General features: G+C 44.2%; 1 protein-coding gene across 1 annotated transcript; it reads left to right on the forward strand.

The window, feature by feature from the left end:
• The first annotated feature begins 13,461 nt into the window (after positions 1-13,461).
• LOC144140084 (uncharacterized) lies at positions 13,462-15,770 on the forward strand. Its single transcript, XM_077672273.1, has 2 exons — positions 13,462-14,275; positions 14,536-15,770. Exons 1-2 carry the CDS (start codon positions 13,462-13,464, stop codon positions 15,768-15,770), a joined length of 2,049 nt encoding a protein of 682 aa, XP_077528399.1.
• The last annotated feature ends 465 nt before the right edge of the window (positions 15,771-16,235 follow it).

Genomic DNA, 16,235 nt, shown 5'->3' on the forward strand with positions numbered 1-16,235 from the left:
CTTGTCCTGTTAGGCCTACATTTTTATTTCAAGTATACGTTGTACAGCAGGAAGCATCAAAGTAGTGCAGGAAATTGTTACTGCACAATCACATTCAAACATACTCAAAGTTGCACCAGTCAGGAGCCTGCAACATGTAAGTTATTAGCAAACGACAGGCCAGACACTACGATCGTACTCTGCCTAAACCTGCGAACTCCAAAATCCTCTGTTACTCGGATCACTAAGGTGTGTTACACAATAAATTCATTAGGCTGGAAATTCTGTAGGTGACAGAAATTTAACCGCCATTTTGAATATATTTACTAGGTTCAAAATGGTTATTTACGTTTGCGATGCTGCAGTAACAATACGAAGCACCACCAGCGCTGCTCATAATACCGTACAAGTTATGACATGCGTGTAGTTCTGACGTTACAAATAAATTTGTGTTGCATACACGTTGTTCATTCCAACATTTCACGAGCAAACTGAGCGTTCGAAAAGATTGACCACTCAATGGACACGCGAAAAATGCATCCAGATGGCATTTTAGTCTATTACTGTACGCTCGGAAATGACGAGATTGATTATTTATTCTAAAGCTGCACCTACAGGCATCATTCAATATATTGTGTCCTTTTTTATCCGAAAACTATTAAAACGAATAAAAGGCATCTGCAGAAACGAAACAAAAACGAAGAGTGGATAATCGCACGCAAAAACTACACGTTGTGCGTGTAACGCAAACACGCACTTATTCGCACACGCACCTATATTTGCACTTCCCAGAGTCCCTAATTTCATTTCATATCAAAACATTCCGCTAGCAAAACAGGAAACGACACAAACACTTCACCAAACACAGAGCTAAAAATTGCGCAAGAATTGATTCTGTTTACACACGCAGCAGCCAGGTACAAAGATCTACCGACAAATCTGCGCAACGCACAAAGCGAGCCACTCAAAAAGTTTGTGGTAACCGCTTACGCGGACCGATGTTCGAGAGAAACTCTGCTAAATTTAATACACATGACGAGGAAACAAGGTTCACTAGTACTCACAAACCTTCACTACTTGCCATGTTTGTTCGTCCATTATATAAATCCATGGTAGACAAATCGAAGAAATAAAGAAAGTTGAAGGCGTGCACACCCATCCCGTCTCAGGCCAGTAGCACGCGCATCGATACGGAGTGCAGTTAATACAACTGTTGGACAGTAGGCCGCGCAGCCGCTTTCCTTTCTCATGTTCGTTCGAGGGAAAAACTAGTTCCTGAAAGACACCCACCATGATAAAAACGCGTTGCGAAATAGATGCCCAAGTTAGTGGTAAATACAAATATTAGTTGCCAATTATATACAACAAAAGCTTCAGCGTGGTTTTTTTTAAAAAAAACAGTAATTGTACTGACAATCTAGATCGGCATTTAGGGCAATTTCAGGGTCTACGGTGGGAATACCGCTGGCGTGGGGTTGCGAGCGACGTAACTTTACGGTTTGTTCTGAGGCCACAACCACTTGCAGCGTACTTTCCTCGCTTTTGGGCGTCGACGTCACCCCGCGTTGACGGCGTTGGCAAAATGCACGGCGTACTGAGCTGACGCGGCAGCGACGCTGATGTCAATGCTCGCCAGATATCAGCGTCGACGCAGCGCTAGAAAGCATCCGAAAGCAGGCGATATCGTCCGGATTCCATGGCCATCTCCTGGTTTAGGGTTATTACGTTTGCAGAAAACAATCAATTTCTTTTTAACGTGTGGTAATCCGGCGCCATGAGGAAAATTACAAGCTATTTGTGTTTGAAAGAGCGCATTCCTTCGTGGCTAGCTTCGATTTCACTGGGGAGATGAGGGGTCTGAGATAGCTTGATGTGAGTCAAATACGGGAGTTCTTGCTACATCGCTTGTAGTGTTAGTATTATGGGCTTTTCTGCAAGATCTGTGCGTAACGAACAAAGTTTATCAACGCCAGAAATCTAGCGAAGCATTCAATTTCAGTCGCGGTACTGTAGCTTTCATGGGGATAACACTAAAGCGCGATAGCTTTTCTTGTCTTAAATAAGGGAATTTCGGTTACACCTCTTGCAGTATTTGCATAATTGGCCTCGCCTCCAAGATCGGGGCGGAAAAAAAAGCGTTATGACTGCCGAGATTTTTCAAATACGACCAAAACGAATCACTCGACAATATTTGTTGGCAGCGTCTGTTAGGCTACCAAATTCTTGGGTGCGGGCATCGCCTTCCAGCGTGGTCGAGTGCTTTAGAGCATAGGTGCGGCACCTGCGTTTTGAAAGTCCATGTTTCGAATCTTGGCAAAATATTTGTTGGCAGCGTCAGTTAGGGTACCAAATTCTTGGGTGCGGGCGTCGTCTTCCAGCGTGGTCGAGTGGTTTAGACGATAGGTGCGGGATTTGCGTTTTGAAAGTCCATGGTTCGAATCTTGGCAAAACGGTTTCTTTTATTATTTTTTTGCAATGAGGGTGTCATCGACTTTTATTTCAAGGCAAGAAGAGGCACAATAACTTGCCGTTTAACCTACAGGTGACGTTTGACAGTAACCTCAGTACCGGAAATTTGCTTTTCTCACACGTTGAATTCATTTAGGCTGCAGTCGGTACATAACATCAAGGTTAAATCAAGTAGCAAGTCAAGTTGTGCTCATTGCGTCTTCGTTCATCATCCAGTGTCATATTGTTCAGATTTGATCGCAATAACCCCACCCCACCCCCCAAAAAAACCTTACAAGGCTGGTTGGCAACGTCGCTTGTATACGAAGTTCTGCACTGAGTCCCCGCCTCTTTCCGTGAGGTTCGGTATTGGTCTACTATTTTGAAGGTGAAAGGTTGAAATCTTCACACAAATTCCCTGTTATTTTTTTGGTGATAGTTATATCACCTTTTTTTTAAACCGGCGTAAACAAACGGTACCAGGACACCTTACCTTTTAATCTACAAGTGATGTCTGACTCTAACCTCAGCAGCAAGGCAGCGCTAAAAATTTGTTTTGCTCTCGCTTTGAACTTGAACCACTCCATACATTACATCTAGGTGGGGCATCAAGTTTTAAGAAAGTAAGTTGTTCGAATTTCGTTTTTGTTCATGAGGCTGTGTTGTTTTGTTCAGATTTAACTGTGATAACTTGAAATACATTCTGCAACATTTCAAAAATGGCCCGCTTTCAATCTTAGCAATGAGTAGAGTAAGGCAGTTCATTTTGTTAAGCAAATCTTAAGTGCTAATTACTTCAGGAACAATCAAAATAACTGCGCCTAAACGATCAAAAATTAGTGAAAAAGGGTGCAGGTCGAGTTCACTGAAACGTGCCCACCAACGTTCGTCAACGCACCGGTTGACGCATGACTTCGCCAGTTCCAAGCGTTTGCATGTGATTGTGGCGTCTCGCAGCTCTACTGAGTGATGGTGCGGTGCCGCCGATCAACGCCGACGCTCGCGCGAAGCGTGAATCGTGTGTATGTGTGTCTGCGCGCGTGTACCGTATTGCCTGGATGGAAGGACGGGTGCTGGTACACACATGAGGTATCATGGCAAGCAATACAAGTTCTGGGGAGCTGGCTTTTAATTGAGTTAAAGATCACATAGTTTCTACGGAGAATTAACTGTAAAAATACCATACTCTTTTTGGAGGCTTTGACGAGTGGAATCGTAATATACTTTTATGGTGTAGTCACAACAAAAATTCTACAGAGTCTTCATAGAGGTGTGGAGTTGTTTCAGTTCACAGAGCTTCTATGAGAAGTGACGGTAGAAATTCTACAGAATATTCATGTAGATGTTGAAGAGTTCGTTCCTAACGAACTTTTATGGCGAAGTCACAACAAAAATTCTACAGAGTCTTTACAGAGGCCTTGAGTTGTTTAAGTTCACAGAGATTTTAAAGAAAAGTGACTGTAGGAATTCTACAGAATATTTATGGAAGTGTTGATGAGTTAGCTCCTATAATATCTGTAGAGAAGTAGCAATAAATACTTTGTTAATTTTTATGGGGGCAACTCTATCAGCTCAGAGTTCTTGATGAGTTTCTGGCGTGTTTCTTGTGACTCCGTAAGATCTCCATAAAACTCTTCAGACATTCGTAATCCATTTTTGTGAAAGATAGACATTTACTAAGCCATATATGTGAAATAGCTGAGTCCAATGCAAGGAGTGCATGCCGTCTTGGGATCCCTTACCATAAAACGTTTGCTTCACCTCTTTAATAAGTGACCACTGCAGTTTGAGTCAAAAATATTTTAATATTGGAACCAAGTTGAACAGTGGTGCACACTTTACACTCACACGAAACAATTTCAAGGACAATGACGTTTCCAAAAATTTGGTATTACAAGTTACTTTGCTTGCAAGTTATTTTGTTTGCCTAGTTAGTTTTCCAGTTTTCGTCCTACATGCTGATTCTCCAATTGTAGTTGCTGACTTAGTGATTGCTGTTAGGTTATCGTTTAGAGTGTCCACACCGTCGTCGTTCTGACCGTCTACAAGTGCGAACTTGTTCGGAAGGGTTATTTTAAACTCATGTGCCCTTTCTTTCACTTACCTGAAGTTGAGCTTCTTACTTTTTACGAGACTCCTTCTTTCTTTTTTGAGGTTTAGCCTTACATTGCTCCTAGCCATTCTACGATCACTGCACCGAATCTTGATTAGTACCTCCACGTCTTGCACAATACCTGGGTGGTCACTCAGAATAAAGTTATTATCTTTTTTGGAATTCCGTGAGGACTTTTCCAAGTTCGTTTCCTAATCTTCCGTTTCCAGAAGAACGTATTGAGAAGTTTGAGGTTATTTCTACCTGCAAATCTAACCAGTGTGTCGCCTGGACAGTTGCGAGTGCCTATTTCAAAATTTTGCAGATAGTTTCTTTTACTCTCTTTGCACCTTTTTGCATAATGTCTCCCATTACAATTGTGAACTTTCCAGTTCTCTTATTCATTGCTGACTAGACGTCTTTTAGAAAATATCTACGCCTTCATCCTCATAGCTAGCTGTTGGCGTACACGCTTGTATTATCTTTAATCAGTACCGCTTAGTACGCTTGATCAAAATGACTCCAACCCAATGGTTAACACTGAAGAATTCTTCTACATTTCCTGCTATTTCCCTCTCTGTTTATCAAAAATCCTACCCTGTGCTTTTTCTTTTGGTGAGGCCACCGATAGCACAGAACATGCCTGCCAGTCAGTTCTATGCAGCCTTCTGTTCTTCTAACCTAACTTAGCCAAATCATATCGCACTTAAGGTAATTTAGTTCATCTAGCAGTACATCTAAGCTACGCTCGCCACAGAGGGTTCGTGCGTTGAACGTTGCCATGTTCACTTTCCATAGTCGCTGTGTCCGGATCCAAGGATTCTCATCACCCCCCGCGGTATCCCTTGCCTGTCCGCCGCCGTGGACAGGTGTTTTACCGCTGCTGGGTAGTTAGGGCAGATATTTGGTTTTGTTACTAAAGAGAGGGTTGGCCCACCTACTACACCAGGGTGGCCCGATCCTTCTGTGGTGAGGAAGTGTTCTTTGTGTCTCCAAGTGCCTTTCTAGCTAGGCTGAAGTTTTCTAGTGTAGCCTCCAAGGTATCCAGAATGGTGTTTTACTTCCGTACCAGGCAAAACTTCATACCTGCGATATTTTGGCAGCTGTCGCATACTAGTTAGGGAGTCGAACATTTCCACCCCTTCCTTTCTCACATTTAAAGCTTCCTTTGCACGGCACCACACAGGCATTAAGAGAATGAACTTCTTCTCCAACATGCGTTTTTGGTATTGGAAAATGAAGATATTTTGCAACTATTTTCGCGGGAGCAGTTTTTTATAATCAGATGAATTTCAGATTGCAAGGTTTTCCGATTGTTTTATTTAAAATTGTTTTGCAGCCAAACGTATAGCACCGTGGTAGTTAGCATGAACAATTTCTGTTAGTCTGCAACAAAGAAAAAAAAAACTGGTAAGATTAAATTGAAGCTAATTTTCCTCCAATTAATGCCACCAACGCTGTCAATGCAATAGTGACCAACTTGCAAGTGATATATTATGATGGGCAGGCACATCTAAACTTTTGAAAAATGGCACGTCTAGAAAAGCGTACGGCCTCCAATGAGAAATTTATGGTGTTTCTTTCGCCAAGTGCAGACACTTCAGAAATAAAATCCAAAGGCAGCACAATTTTCTTTAAAGCAGAAAAACCGGACCGTTGAAGTAGCACAACAATAATGTAAAACTAGTTGTTTAATGTTTTGTTTGCATAAAAATATAAGACGATAAACTCGTGCATTTCTGCACGCCTCTGAGGGGCCAGCGTGAAGTTTCGGCCCCTGCTTTTTATTCCTCCTTTGAAAAGCTGTTCTACTTCGAGTTACCAGCAGCACATGAAAATACTCAAGTTTTAGAGCTTCCTTGTAGAGAAAGCCATAGTTTTAATGCTTCATTTCCGGTGTTTGAAAGTGAGCTGAGCTGGCAGTGTGGAGTGGCTAAAATTTTCGCTTTGTTAGGATTATTTGACAAAAAACAGCAGGGTACAAAATGTCGTCTGCTTGTGTGTACATCACCGTGAGAACAAAACAAGTTACATACAGGTACTGCAATTTCTTCTAGTTAGAAAATGTAGGTACTGGGCTAGTTAGCAAAGAGTGGTTCGAACCATTTTGAATAGGTGTTTGAGAAATGCCAGGTTAAAAAGCAATGCTTGAGGAAGGGGATGCTTAGGGCAGCATCAGTTTGCATTTGAGGGGAATTGGGGATTCCGCCTTAAACGTTGGCCAATAAATATTTGCATACTGCTCTTGCTATATTTTCTTTGTAAATAAAATTGTAAAATAACTATTACACCTTGGCGAACATAACCACCAAGTTGAAACGACTGCAACCGCTAGAAGGAGCGCGTCATTCGCGACTTGTAAAGGCTTTCTTACAGAGTACTTGCATTATGACATACAAAGTTCATGGGTAATAACTGCTGTGCACATAATTCATTAAAGGAACCGACAAACAGAATAAGAAAGACACTCATATGCCCGATCTCTACTGGAATCAATCACCTCTGCGGAATATTACCAGAAACGTTGTGGAAGTAAAAATTTGTTTTTGGAAAAAGTTTGTGGAAAAGTGGACATTCATGTTTGTGTGAATGAAGTTTTGTAGAATGGTCATAAATGTATTAGGTGCCATATAGCTTGCAAGGAGGCGTGAGCGCTGGCCCTATCTACTAAACTTTGAAGACAACATTTGCATGAATAGCTGATTTCTCACAGCATGAATGTTTGCAGGGAAATAGTTTTTAGACATATACGTTCAAAGTGGCGGGAAATTTAAAATCTGTGGGAAATTTAAAATCTGTGGGAAATTTAAACCATGCGGTGTACACCCTCACCCGGTCCTTGTTATAGTTAAGCTGCGCACAAGATAAAGGGACCTGTCCTTGAAAGCTATTCTAGCTATAGCATAGAAGCGAATATGCTCTGCATCCGACAGCGAAGTAGGAACAGGCATTGTAGTGACAATATCTTTAAAGCTGTGTTGAAGTAGTGAATGTGCCGTTAAGTGAGGCTGATCATTAAGCAGTATGTGGCAAAAGCGTCGCGGCTGGCGATGTCGTTCGGGCTCACTCTGGTAATAGTTTATTACCTCCAATGCGCTATAATTGTGTGGATTAAGAATGCGCACCATTGTTATTATACCGTAGTTGCCAAAAACTAGATGAATTTCAATGCCCATACCCTGGCGGAACTTCGCTGGTTTGATCAACCGCCTACTAGTTGCTGCTGCCAAAGTAGAGTCTAACCACCCAATATCGACCGAACGTCGGTGGCCGCAGCCCTGCCGCTCACAGGTGACCGTCAAACAGTCGGAACATTGGACCAGGGCTTATGAACATAAGCCAATAGACAGTGCCCCAACGACTGGCGGTTAGATAGCCAATGTTGTAGGGGCCAGACATGGGCAGGACCCACTTTTGAACACGCGCTACAGAAGGTATACCGAACAAAGATGGCCAGACAGAAATTACCTTGCGAAATTTTTAGGGCTTGCATTGTGCAGACCGGGCATGTGTCACCAGGATGTTTGGAATTTGAATTACTGTCGGATCGCGCTCTGAACATTTACGATTGTTCTTTGACTTACTGGCGGTTTGTATTTGGATGTTGATGCTCTAACACGTATTGCAGCGTTTTTGACACTGGAAATTCGTCGTTTGATATTCACAAGCATGACTGCCTAATGTTTTAACCACCAGAGCAACAAAACCGCTGATATTTGTGCCTTCAGTTGTTCTCGTGAATTTTTTAGTTTTTTTTGTGTAATGTAAAACAACCTTGACAATATTTCAGTCGGCACAGCTACCTCAAGCGGCACAGCTACATCAATTTCATGAACTGCAACTTGTGGACAGAACTTAAAACAACGTGCTCTGCATATTTGGCTGAAGGACAAGGACCGTGGAAAGGACAAAACCAAACAAAGTTCCACCCCAAGGTTTGATCTTGTCTTTTCTGCGATCACTGTCCAAATATGCAGCGCCCGTTAATCTTGAATTCTAGCCTTAACTACTAGCCTCTAAACGAGCTTTTGTAAATTTTTGCACAAGTTGGCTTACTTAAATCTGAACGAAGGGTACCAGTCCCTTTAATTGTATGGGTAAATATGGGTGAGTGTAGTGAGACGAACTGAAAAGGCTGTGAAAGTGTTGGTCAATAGCGTTAGCTTTATCTTCAAACCTTTTCTTGAGCATACAGTAACATTGACTTGGAAGGTATAAGAATACATCTGCTGCAGAAGCACACTTGCAATGAATGTGCTTATCAAGACAATAAAATATGCAATGGTCTGTAAATTATTCTCGTAATTACAAAGAATATATATACATACAATAAATAAACACTTCTACTCAGGAAAATATTTAGTGCGATATTTCGAGACAGAAGCCCTCCATCTTTAAAACCGTAAGTTTACTACAAACACAGTTTTATTGTGCCGCAAACAAGTTTCTTTTAGGAGATAGTGAAGTGTGATTGGATATTGTTTCATTCTTATTTCTACTTACTTCAGGGATTTGGAAACACTAGCGGAGAAACTTTGGTGTTTTACCTTAATCGGTGCATCTATAGGTTTCCCTAAAACTAACCTACGGGGCTACAACAATAAGAATTTACTCAGACCCGCAAAAAGGTGTTGCGCGAATACCAACACGTTTGGTTTTAGTTTGGGATTGACCACATTTTTCAGTAATTTGCTGAACAACACTTGGGAAGAAATAAACTACTTGTCCTTTGTTACGGAAGTGGAGGAAGAAAACCATACCAACCACTCACACAACCTAAATTCTCTGCAATGAGAATGACGCTTTTAAAATTTCAGGTTTATAGCAACCGCACGGCCCCCCAGTACAATATTTACTTCTAGTCTTTCAGCTGCGTGATGATTCTTTGTGTAATGGCTATTTTTGCATAACCAGTGAAAAGTTGTTTTGTAAATTTTTTTGTAAGTAGGTACACAAAAGTTTAGGGATTAATTTCTGTAAAAGCCTTTCCTCAGCATAAACCTTACCACGTCTGGCGACTGCGGTTAAAGTAGGAGAACAACAAGCAGCATTACATTCTTTCCTAAGCAAAAACTGATGGCCCATAACGTATCTGTCTGCTTAGGAGAGCAACAATTCGGACAATATCAGCACTACAGATTTAAAATAAGGTTACAAAAAGCTGGCTTACACCAATTTGTCAGCTTGCCGTAAATATTTTTTATATGTTGGAGAAAAAATTATAAATTCACACCGAGTTTTGAGCCCATACACAGAAAAATGATTGTTAGCGCCTATTATTGAGTTGAAATGTTCAGAGAAACGGGTCCAGCTTAATACGGCCTACAATCACAATAAACCGCACTTTATAATACTCTTAGGTAAGCTAATCTGCCAAAAGGACCTTGCACGCGTGTGTTGCTGCACAATTTCTACTAGGCGTCGTATAGAATTGAAGCAGTAGGTACCTAGAGAGACATATGATTGTAACCAACCATGATGTAGTATTCGCGTATTTTTATGCTCTTCCTAATACGTCATTTTTTTACAGGATCTGGGATGGGTGAGTTTTGGCCATAATAATAAGCTCACTGTTTCTTCTGGCGTCATTCAATTTCAGAAGCACGAGTGCATTTGTTTAATTTTCAGTCCCGCGAACACTTTTTTAATTGTAGAAAGATATTGTCGCTTACTACGAGAGTGTCTCAAACCACGGGAGAATTTTAAAACACTGTGCGATTTCCCTCTTTTCACACTAAGAACAGTTGTTTGTGGTTTATCTTCCGTCGTATGTTTTTTAAAACCATTCGGTAACGTGGCAAATAATCTGAAATATGAGCAATTATCTCAAAAACTACTGTTCTTCCCAAAAGGGACATAGAAAGCGGACTGTTCTTGCCACATGGGACATATGGGTCACTTCTACAGTATGGTCTTGCCAGAATGTTATCATCTTCAACTATTGCAACCTCGGCAAAAGAACTGCAGCCATGAAATGCAAAACAAGATAAGGAAAGTACTTTGAAGCGGCAAATAAAACGGGAAAATCTCATTACAGGGACGTGTCCAGCGTACGAGAAATCAATACATAAAGCTTTCAGAAATACAAACTGTAAATAAACAATTGGAGTATTTCATTTTGAGTACATAGGGTTGTGTTGGGGCGACTAGCGCCGAATCCCTTCCTCGTTACGTCGAGCGACGAAAAAAACATGGCACGTACCAGAACCTATAACTTCAGTACCCAAAGTTCATAGCTCTCTCTCTAAATAAGTTTAGTTTCGACGTTTACCTAACCGTATTATCTTACATATTAGTACATAATGACACAGTGCTAATATCGTTATGTCTTGCACCGTTCTCCATTAGTTTGCATCATTCCACCACTATTATTCTGCCATACCTTCCACAATACTTGGCTCTTATGGCTCTGCAACACAATCCTTCAGAAGCCTAGACGTTGTCAATAAGAGCACAATAGGTAATATACACTTTACCAATAAAACCAATGAAACACGATAAATACGAACAGCTCCAATGTGAGCACATGTATAAGAGGTTTTCCTAAAATATCCACAGGGCCCTTTCCACAAGGACCGTAGCTACGCAATGTGGCCTACATTCGAACTGCCCGCATGAACATCTTCAAATAAAAACATTAACACTCTGTACACACCTTACCGTTTTTTTCATACAGTCTCGAAACGACCAACTCAAAACATATTACGCTGTTGAGTGTTGCCATTTTTTTGGAAGAACAGTTATTTTTAAGAGTTTTATTCAAGCAGTGGTGCTACCCTGCCTAGACACATAAGGTAGCGTATGCACTAGGCATATATGGTTGCAAAATGAATGTAAAAAGTACCCGCGCTGTACACGGTGTTCAATTTCAAGCCCTTTATAGCCCTTGCCCTTTTCCAAATGCGCTACGCAAGTTTACATGAGTGCTACCGTTGCTGTACTTTTGTCTAGCTTTATTTTAGTCTTGTTCGAATAAAGGTAGACATATCAGAACACCCCGATTCCTGTTTTAGGCTGTTCACAGGCTTAATACATTTCGATGCAAATAAAACCTCCAAAGCCTAATAAAAATGCATTTTATACAGGACACTCCAAGTAATTTACTCCAACCTAACTATTCTAGTATTGTGTGCTGGTGATATCACAGTCGCATCAACGGTGCAAAACGTTTTGTTGTCTTTTGTCGCCTTTTTCCTGTGGAGCGAATCATAAAGAATAACAACACTGTTACGTGTTGAAGAAATACAAGAACACCTCACTCATTTCTTGTCAGTACAAACATTTATACAAAAGTTGGACTTTTGTAAAAGTTGGAAGAGGGAAGAGGAAATATTCGCACGAAGAATCTTGTCAGAAACGCCAATGTCTGAAACAAAGCTTACGAGCGCCGGCTACTACGCGTCCTACGAAAGGAGTTTGTCTGAAGGGACATTTATCCACAGCATGGCTCACTTCTTTCCAATATAAATAAACAAGGTAGCCCGCGTTAGTAGCGCGTGTTCGTACATATTGCTTGCCTTACGTCAATTTATGAAACAACAAAACATTAGCTGCAAAAATAAAGTTCGCTTTACAGGTCGATGCGCGTTTTACAGGAATGCGACGCGGCCAAATGATGGCTAGCACATATCTGTTATTCACATTTTCGCGTACGTAATGCTACGGGTGTGTGCATGGCTCAGCTAAGGTACGTAATGGAATTCGAAGATAATGAATGGTTCGATAGGCACGGAAGGCACATGATAAATATCGCGTCGTGGTGTACCCTGTCTGTTCATAATGTCTGTTATTTCGGGACGATTGCTCTTACGTTTCTGAAAAAAAATTGTTTGAATTACCCAGCCTAACCATTCTGCAGTCATAGTCAGTTGCACAATATTGTCGCATAGTTAAAATAGAAGATAAAGATTACATTACTCTTCAAGCAGCACAATATTATAGCAAAAAGATGTCATAATATTTTGATCGCACTAAACTTATCAGAGAGAAAGCTTATGTAATGCTGCATGTATTTTAGGGCTTGCAACAAGTTTCCGCTGCTGCTTCTAGGACTACTTGTTTGTGAACCAGTGTACTTTACAAGTTGCATCAACAGCACAAAACTGTACACCTCTAAAAACACAGCCATATATTTATTTTTTATTTGCGGAGTTTGAAAGTGAGGTTAGCTACTCTTGTGGCCTAAACAAGGTGAATGGTTCTCGTGGGTGGGCGTCTTTTTTGCAAAAGCTAAGTCCAGGTTACGAAAATTCTTTCTCCTGTGTGTCAATTCTTGTAACAAAGGACAACACAAAGCTAATGCCACTGGAACAAGAGGAGAACCGTGGCACTAAGATGGCGAAAGTGCAAAAACAATTCGCAATCCAGTTACTAAACATCGAGTGGCTACATCGGGATGGCAACCACTCTGTGTTGGCGTTAAACTAATTATTTATGCAGAAGGCTTTCTCTGAGGAGGTTTTAGTTTCAGTACATGCCCATTTCTACGGTCTTGCCCCGCCCATACCGATTTGCAGAAAAACTCCTTTTGGAATTTCTCATTTCGGCTGTTGCAGTACAAATAATTCCCATCTTATCCTTGCCGCTTTTACCTCCCATTTCAACAAAGCGCAAAACGTACTGCCCATTTCGTGTTTCCCGCATAACATACCAGGCTGCACTCAAATTACACGGCGGAAGGCGTGAAATTGGTCCGCTTTCTCAAATTCTGTGTGTCGATGAACGTGTTGCGAAACGGTTCGGCGCCGCTTCTGCGCCTGCGCGTCGCGTCGATACCTCTAAACACGGGCGCCGGCGATAAGAACACTCTCGCCCGAAAGAAGCAAGAAAACTGTGTGTGTGCCCCGATTCGGGGGCAGTTGTTGGGGAACCTTCAGTGCGGAAACATTAAAGTTATGTTATCCCACATCTGGTGACCCGGAAAACGAACGTACCGCACCGCCATGGACGACGAGGAAACCCTTGCTGCCCTTCAACAACCAGTACAACAACTGCAACAACAACTGCAGGCCCAACAGCAAGTGATCCAGAAGCAAGAGCAGCAGCTCCGGGAACAGCAGCAGCGCAATCAAAATGAAGAGCTCTCGTCCGAGGACCGTGCACCGCCCCGCTTGGGCCACGCCCCCCAAAACTTTGCTCCAGCGGTCCCTGCCACCTCGGGCGCCTCCATTGCTGCGGCCGCCACCGACACGGACGTCTGTGGCGTCGCCGTCAAACTTCCACCGTTTTGGGCAGAGGCGCCTGACGTGTGGTTCGCTCAAGTCGAGGCGCAGTTTTCCACGGCACGCATCACCCAGTACCGGAGGCGCTACGACTACGTCGTCGCCCATCTAGACTCTCGCTACGCGACTGAGGTTCGCGATATCCTTGCAAATCCCCCGGCTGATGACCGATACCTACACCTGAAGAGGGAACTGATCCGCCGGCTTTCACCCTCACAAGACGAGAAGGTGCGTCGCCTACTCCAGCACGAAGAACTCCGTGACCGCAAGCCATCGCAGCTCCTGCGTTACATGCGTGACCTCTTGGGCAGCACACCGGTCGACGACTCCCTCCTCCGTATCATCTGGCTTCAGCGTCTACCCTCACATGCGCAGGCCGTCCTCCAGGTGCAGCCGAATCTGCCGCTCGACCAGCTCTCTCAAATCGCCGACCAAGACGTGGAGATTTCTTTGCCAGCATCGCATCTCACTGCCAACGCCGTTGACACCCGACAGTCCAGCAGCGAGCTCGCACGCCGTATCGACGAAATCACCCGTCAGCTGGACTCAATTCATAGGCGCCTGGATCAAAGCCCGAAGCTGCGTCCACAAACACGCCCATAAAGCCAAGACAACAATGCCGCTTCATCGCACAGAAATAACGGCACCTGCTACTACCATCACCGCTTCGGGGACAAAGCCCGGAAATGTCAACCACCTTGTTCAGCTGAACGTCACGGAAACTTCAACGGCAGCCCGTAGAGACGGCGGCGAGCTGCCAACTCCGAGGTAGTCGCATATTTGTCACCGACAAAGTCACTAAGCGGCGGTTCCTCATCGACTGTGGCTCCGACATCTGTTGCTTTCCCGGAACCTTCCTGCATGACAAGCGTCTTTGCCCGTCCTTTGAACTCAGTGCGGCGAACCATTCGAGCATCAAGACCTACGGCTCGCTCCGCCTTAACATCAACTTCAAAAACCTGTGTCGGGATTTCCCATGGAATTTCGTCATCGCCGACGTCCCAGAGCCGATCATCGTGTCCGAATTCTTGGCGTACTACAATCGTCTACCTGACTGCCGATATGACCGAATTATCAAAGCTACAACAGGCCTCTCCACGCCGGGCCAACGTGCGACCACCCAACAGCCTAACGTCAAGGCACTCACCATTGGGAACCAGTCGCCGTACCATGCCATCCTCGCAGAATTTTCCCACCTGACTCGACCTAGCGGGCGTCCGCGAGAGGTGCGCTACTCAACCGTGCATTACATCCGCACTACTCCCGGCCCCCCGGGCTCATGCTGCGCCCATCGCCTAGCCCCGGACCGCCTACGAATCGCACAGGCCGAATTCGAAGCCATGCTCCGCGAAGGTACTTCCTGCCGCCCGGAGGGACCTTACGCCTCAACGCTTCATCTGGTACCAAAGAAGACCAATGGCTGGCGCCCCTGCGGAGATTATCGCGCCCTCAACGCCCGCACCGTCCCCGACAGGTACCAGACCGACTTTGCTGACCGCTTACACGGCAGAACTATCTTCTCAGTGGTGGACCTCGTCAAGGCCTACACACAAATTCCTGTCAACCCGGATGACGCCCCAAAGACCGCAATTATCACGCCCTTCGGCCGATTCGAATTCTCTTTCGAGAGTTTTGGTCTCCGCAACGCGGGACAAACCTTTCAACGCTTCATCGACGACGTCGTCCGCGGCCTGGACTTCTGTTCCGTCTACCTAGACGACATCTTGATCTTCTCCCGCAATGAAATGGAAAATCGCCAACACCTTCGTCAACTGTTCCAGCGTTTCGACGAACACGGCTTAATCATAAACGTTCCGAAGAGCACACTCGGCACCCCCGTCGTCACTTTTCTTGGCCATGAAATCTCTTCAGAAGGAACTAGACCCTTGCCTGACCGCATCCTGGCCCTCCAAAACTACGCGCTGCTTGCCACGGTGAAAGACCTCTGCCGTTTCCTGGGCATGTTCAACTTTTACAGGCGCTTCGTGCCTAAAGCGGCCACATATCAGGCCCCTCTCCATGATGCGTAGGCCGGCCAACGCGGCAACCATCCTGTCACTTGGACCCCAGCCTTAACGCAAGCGTTCGAAGACTGCAAAACTGCCCTCTGCAACGCTACGCTGCTATCCCATCCCAAGCCAGAGGCGCCCCTGGGTCTTTTCACAGATGCCTCTAGCACCGCCGTGGGAGCCTCTCTCCTGCAGCGCGTGGGAAACAATTGGCACCCCTTGGCGTTCTTCTCGAAGAAACTCTCTTCCCCGAAGCTGCCCCCGCCTTCCGGCAGCATCTTCGATGCAACCTCGCCCCCTGCGGATACGACCTGTCCATCCTAATACAGAGAGCTTCTTCCCATTTACGAAGCAGTCCAACCCTTTTGGCACATCTTCGAGGCACAGCACTGCACCACATACACCGACCATAAACCTATCACTTAAGCCTTCTTCGAACGCCGCGAAAAGCTTCCACCGGTCCAGCAGAACCAACTGTCCTTCATC

The sequence above is a fragment of the Haemaphysalis longicornis genome, unplaced genomic scaffold (assembly GCF_048455015.1).
Source record: "Haemaphysalis longicornis isolate Haplotype H1 unplaced genomic scaffold, Haemaphysalis longicornis Haplotype H1 scaffold_5, whole genome shotgun sequence".
In the NCBI taxonomy this organism is placed as follows: Eukaryota; Metazoa; Arthropoda; class Arachnida; order Ixodida; family Ixodidae; genus Haemaphysalis; species Haemaphysalis longicornis.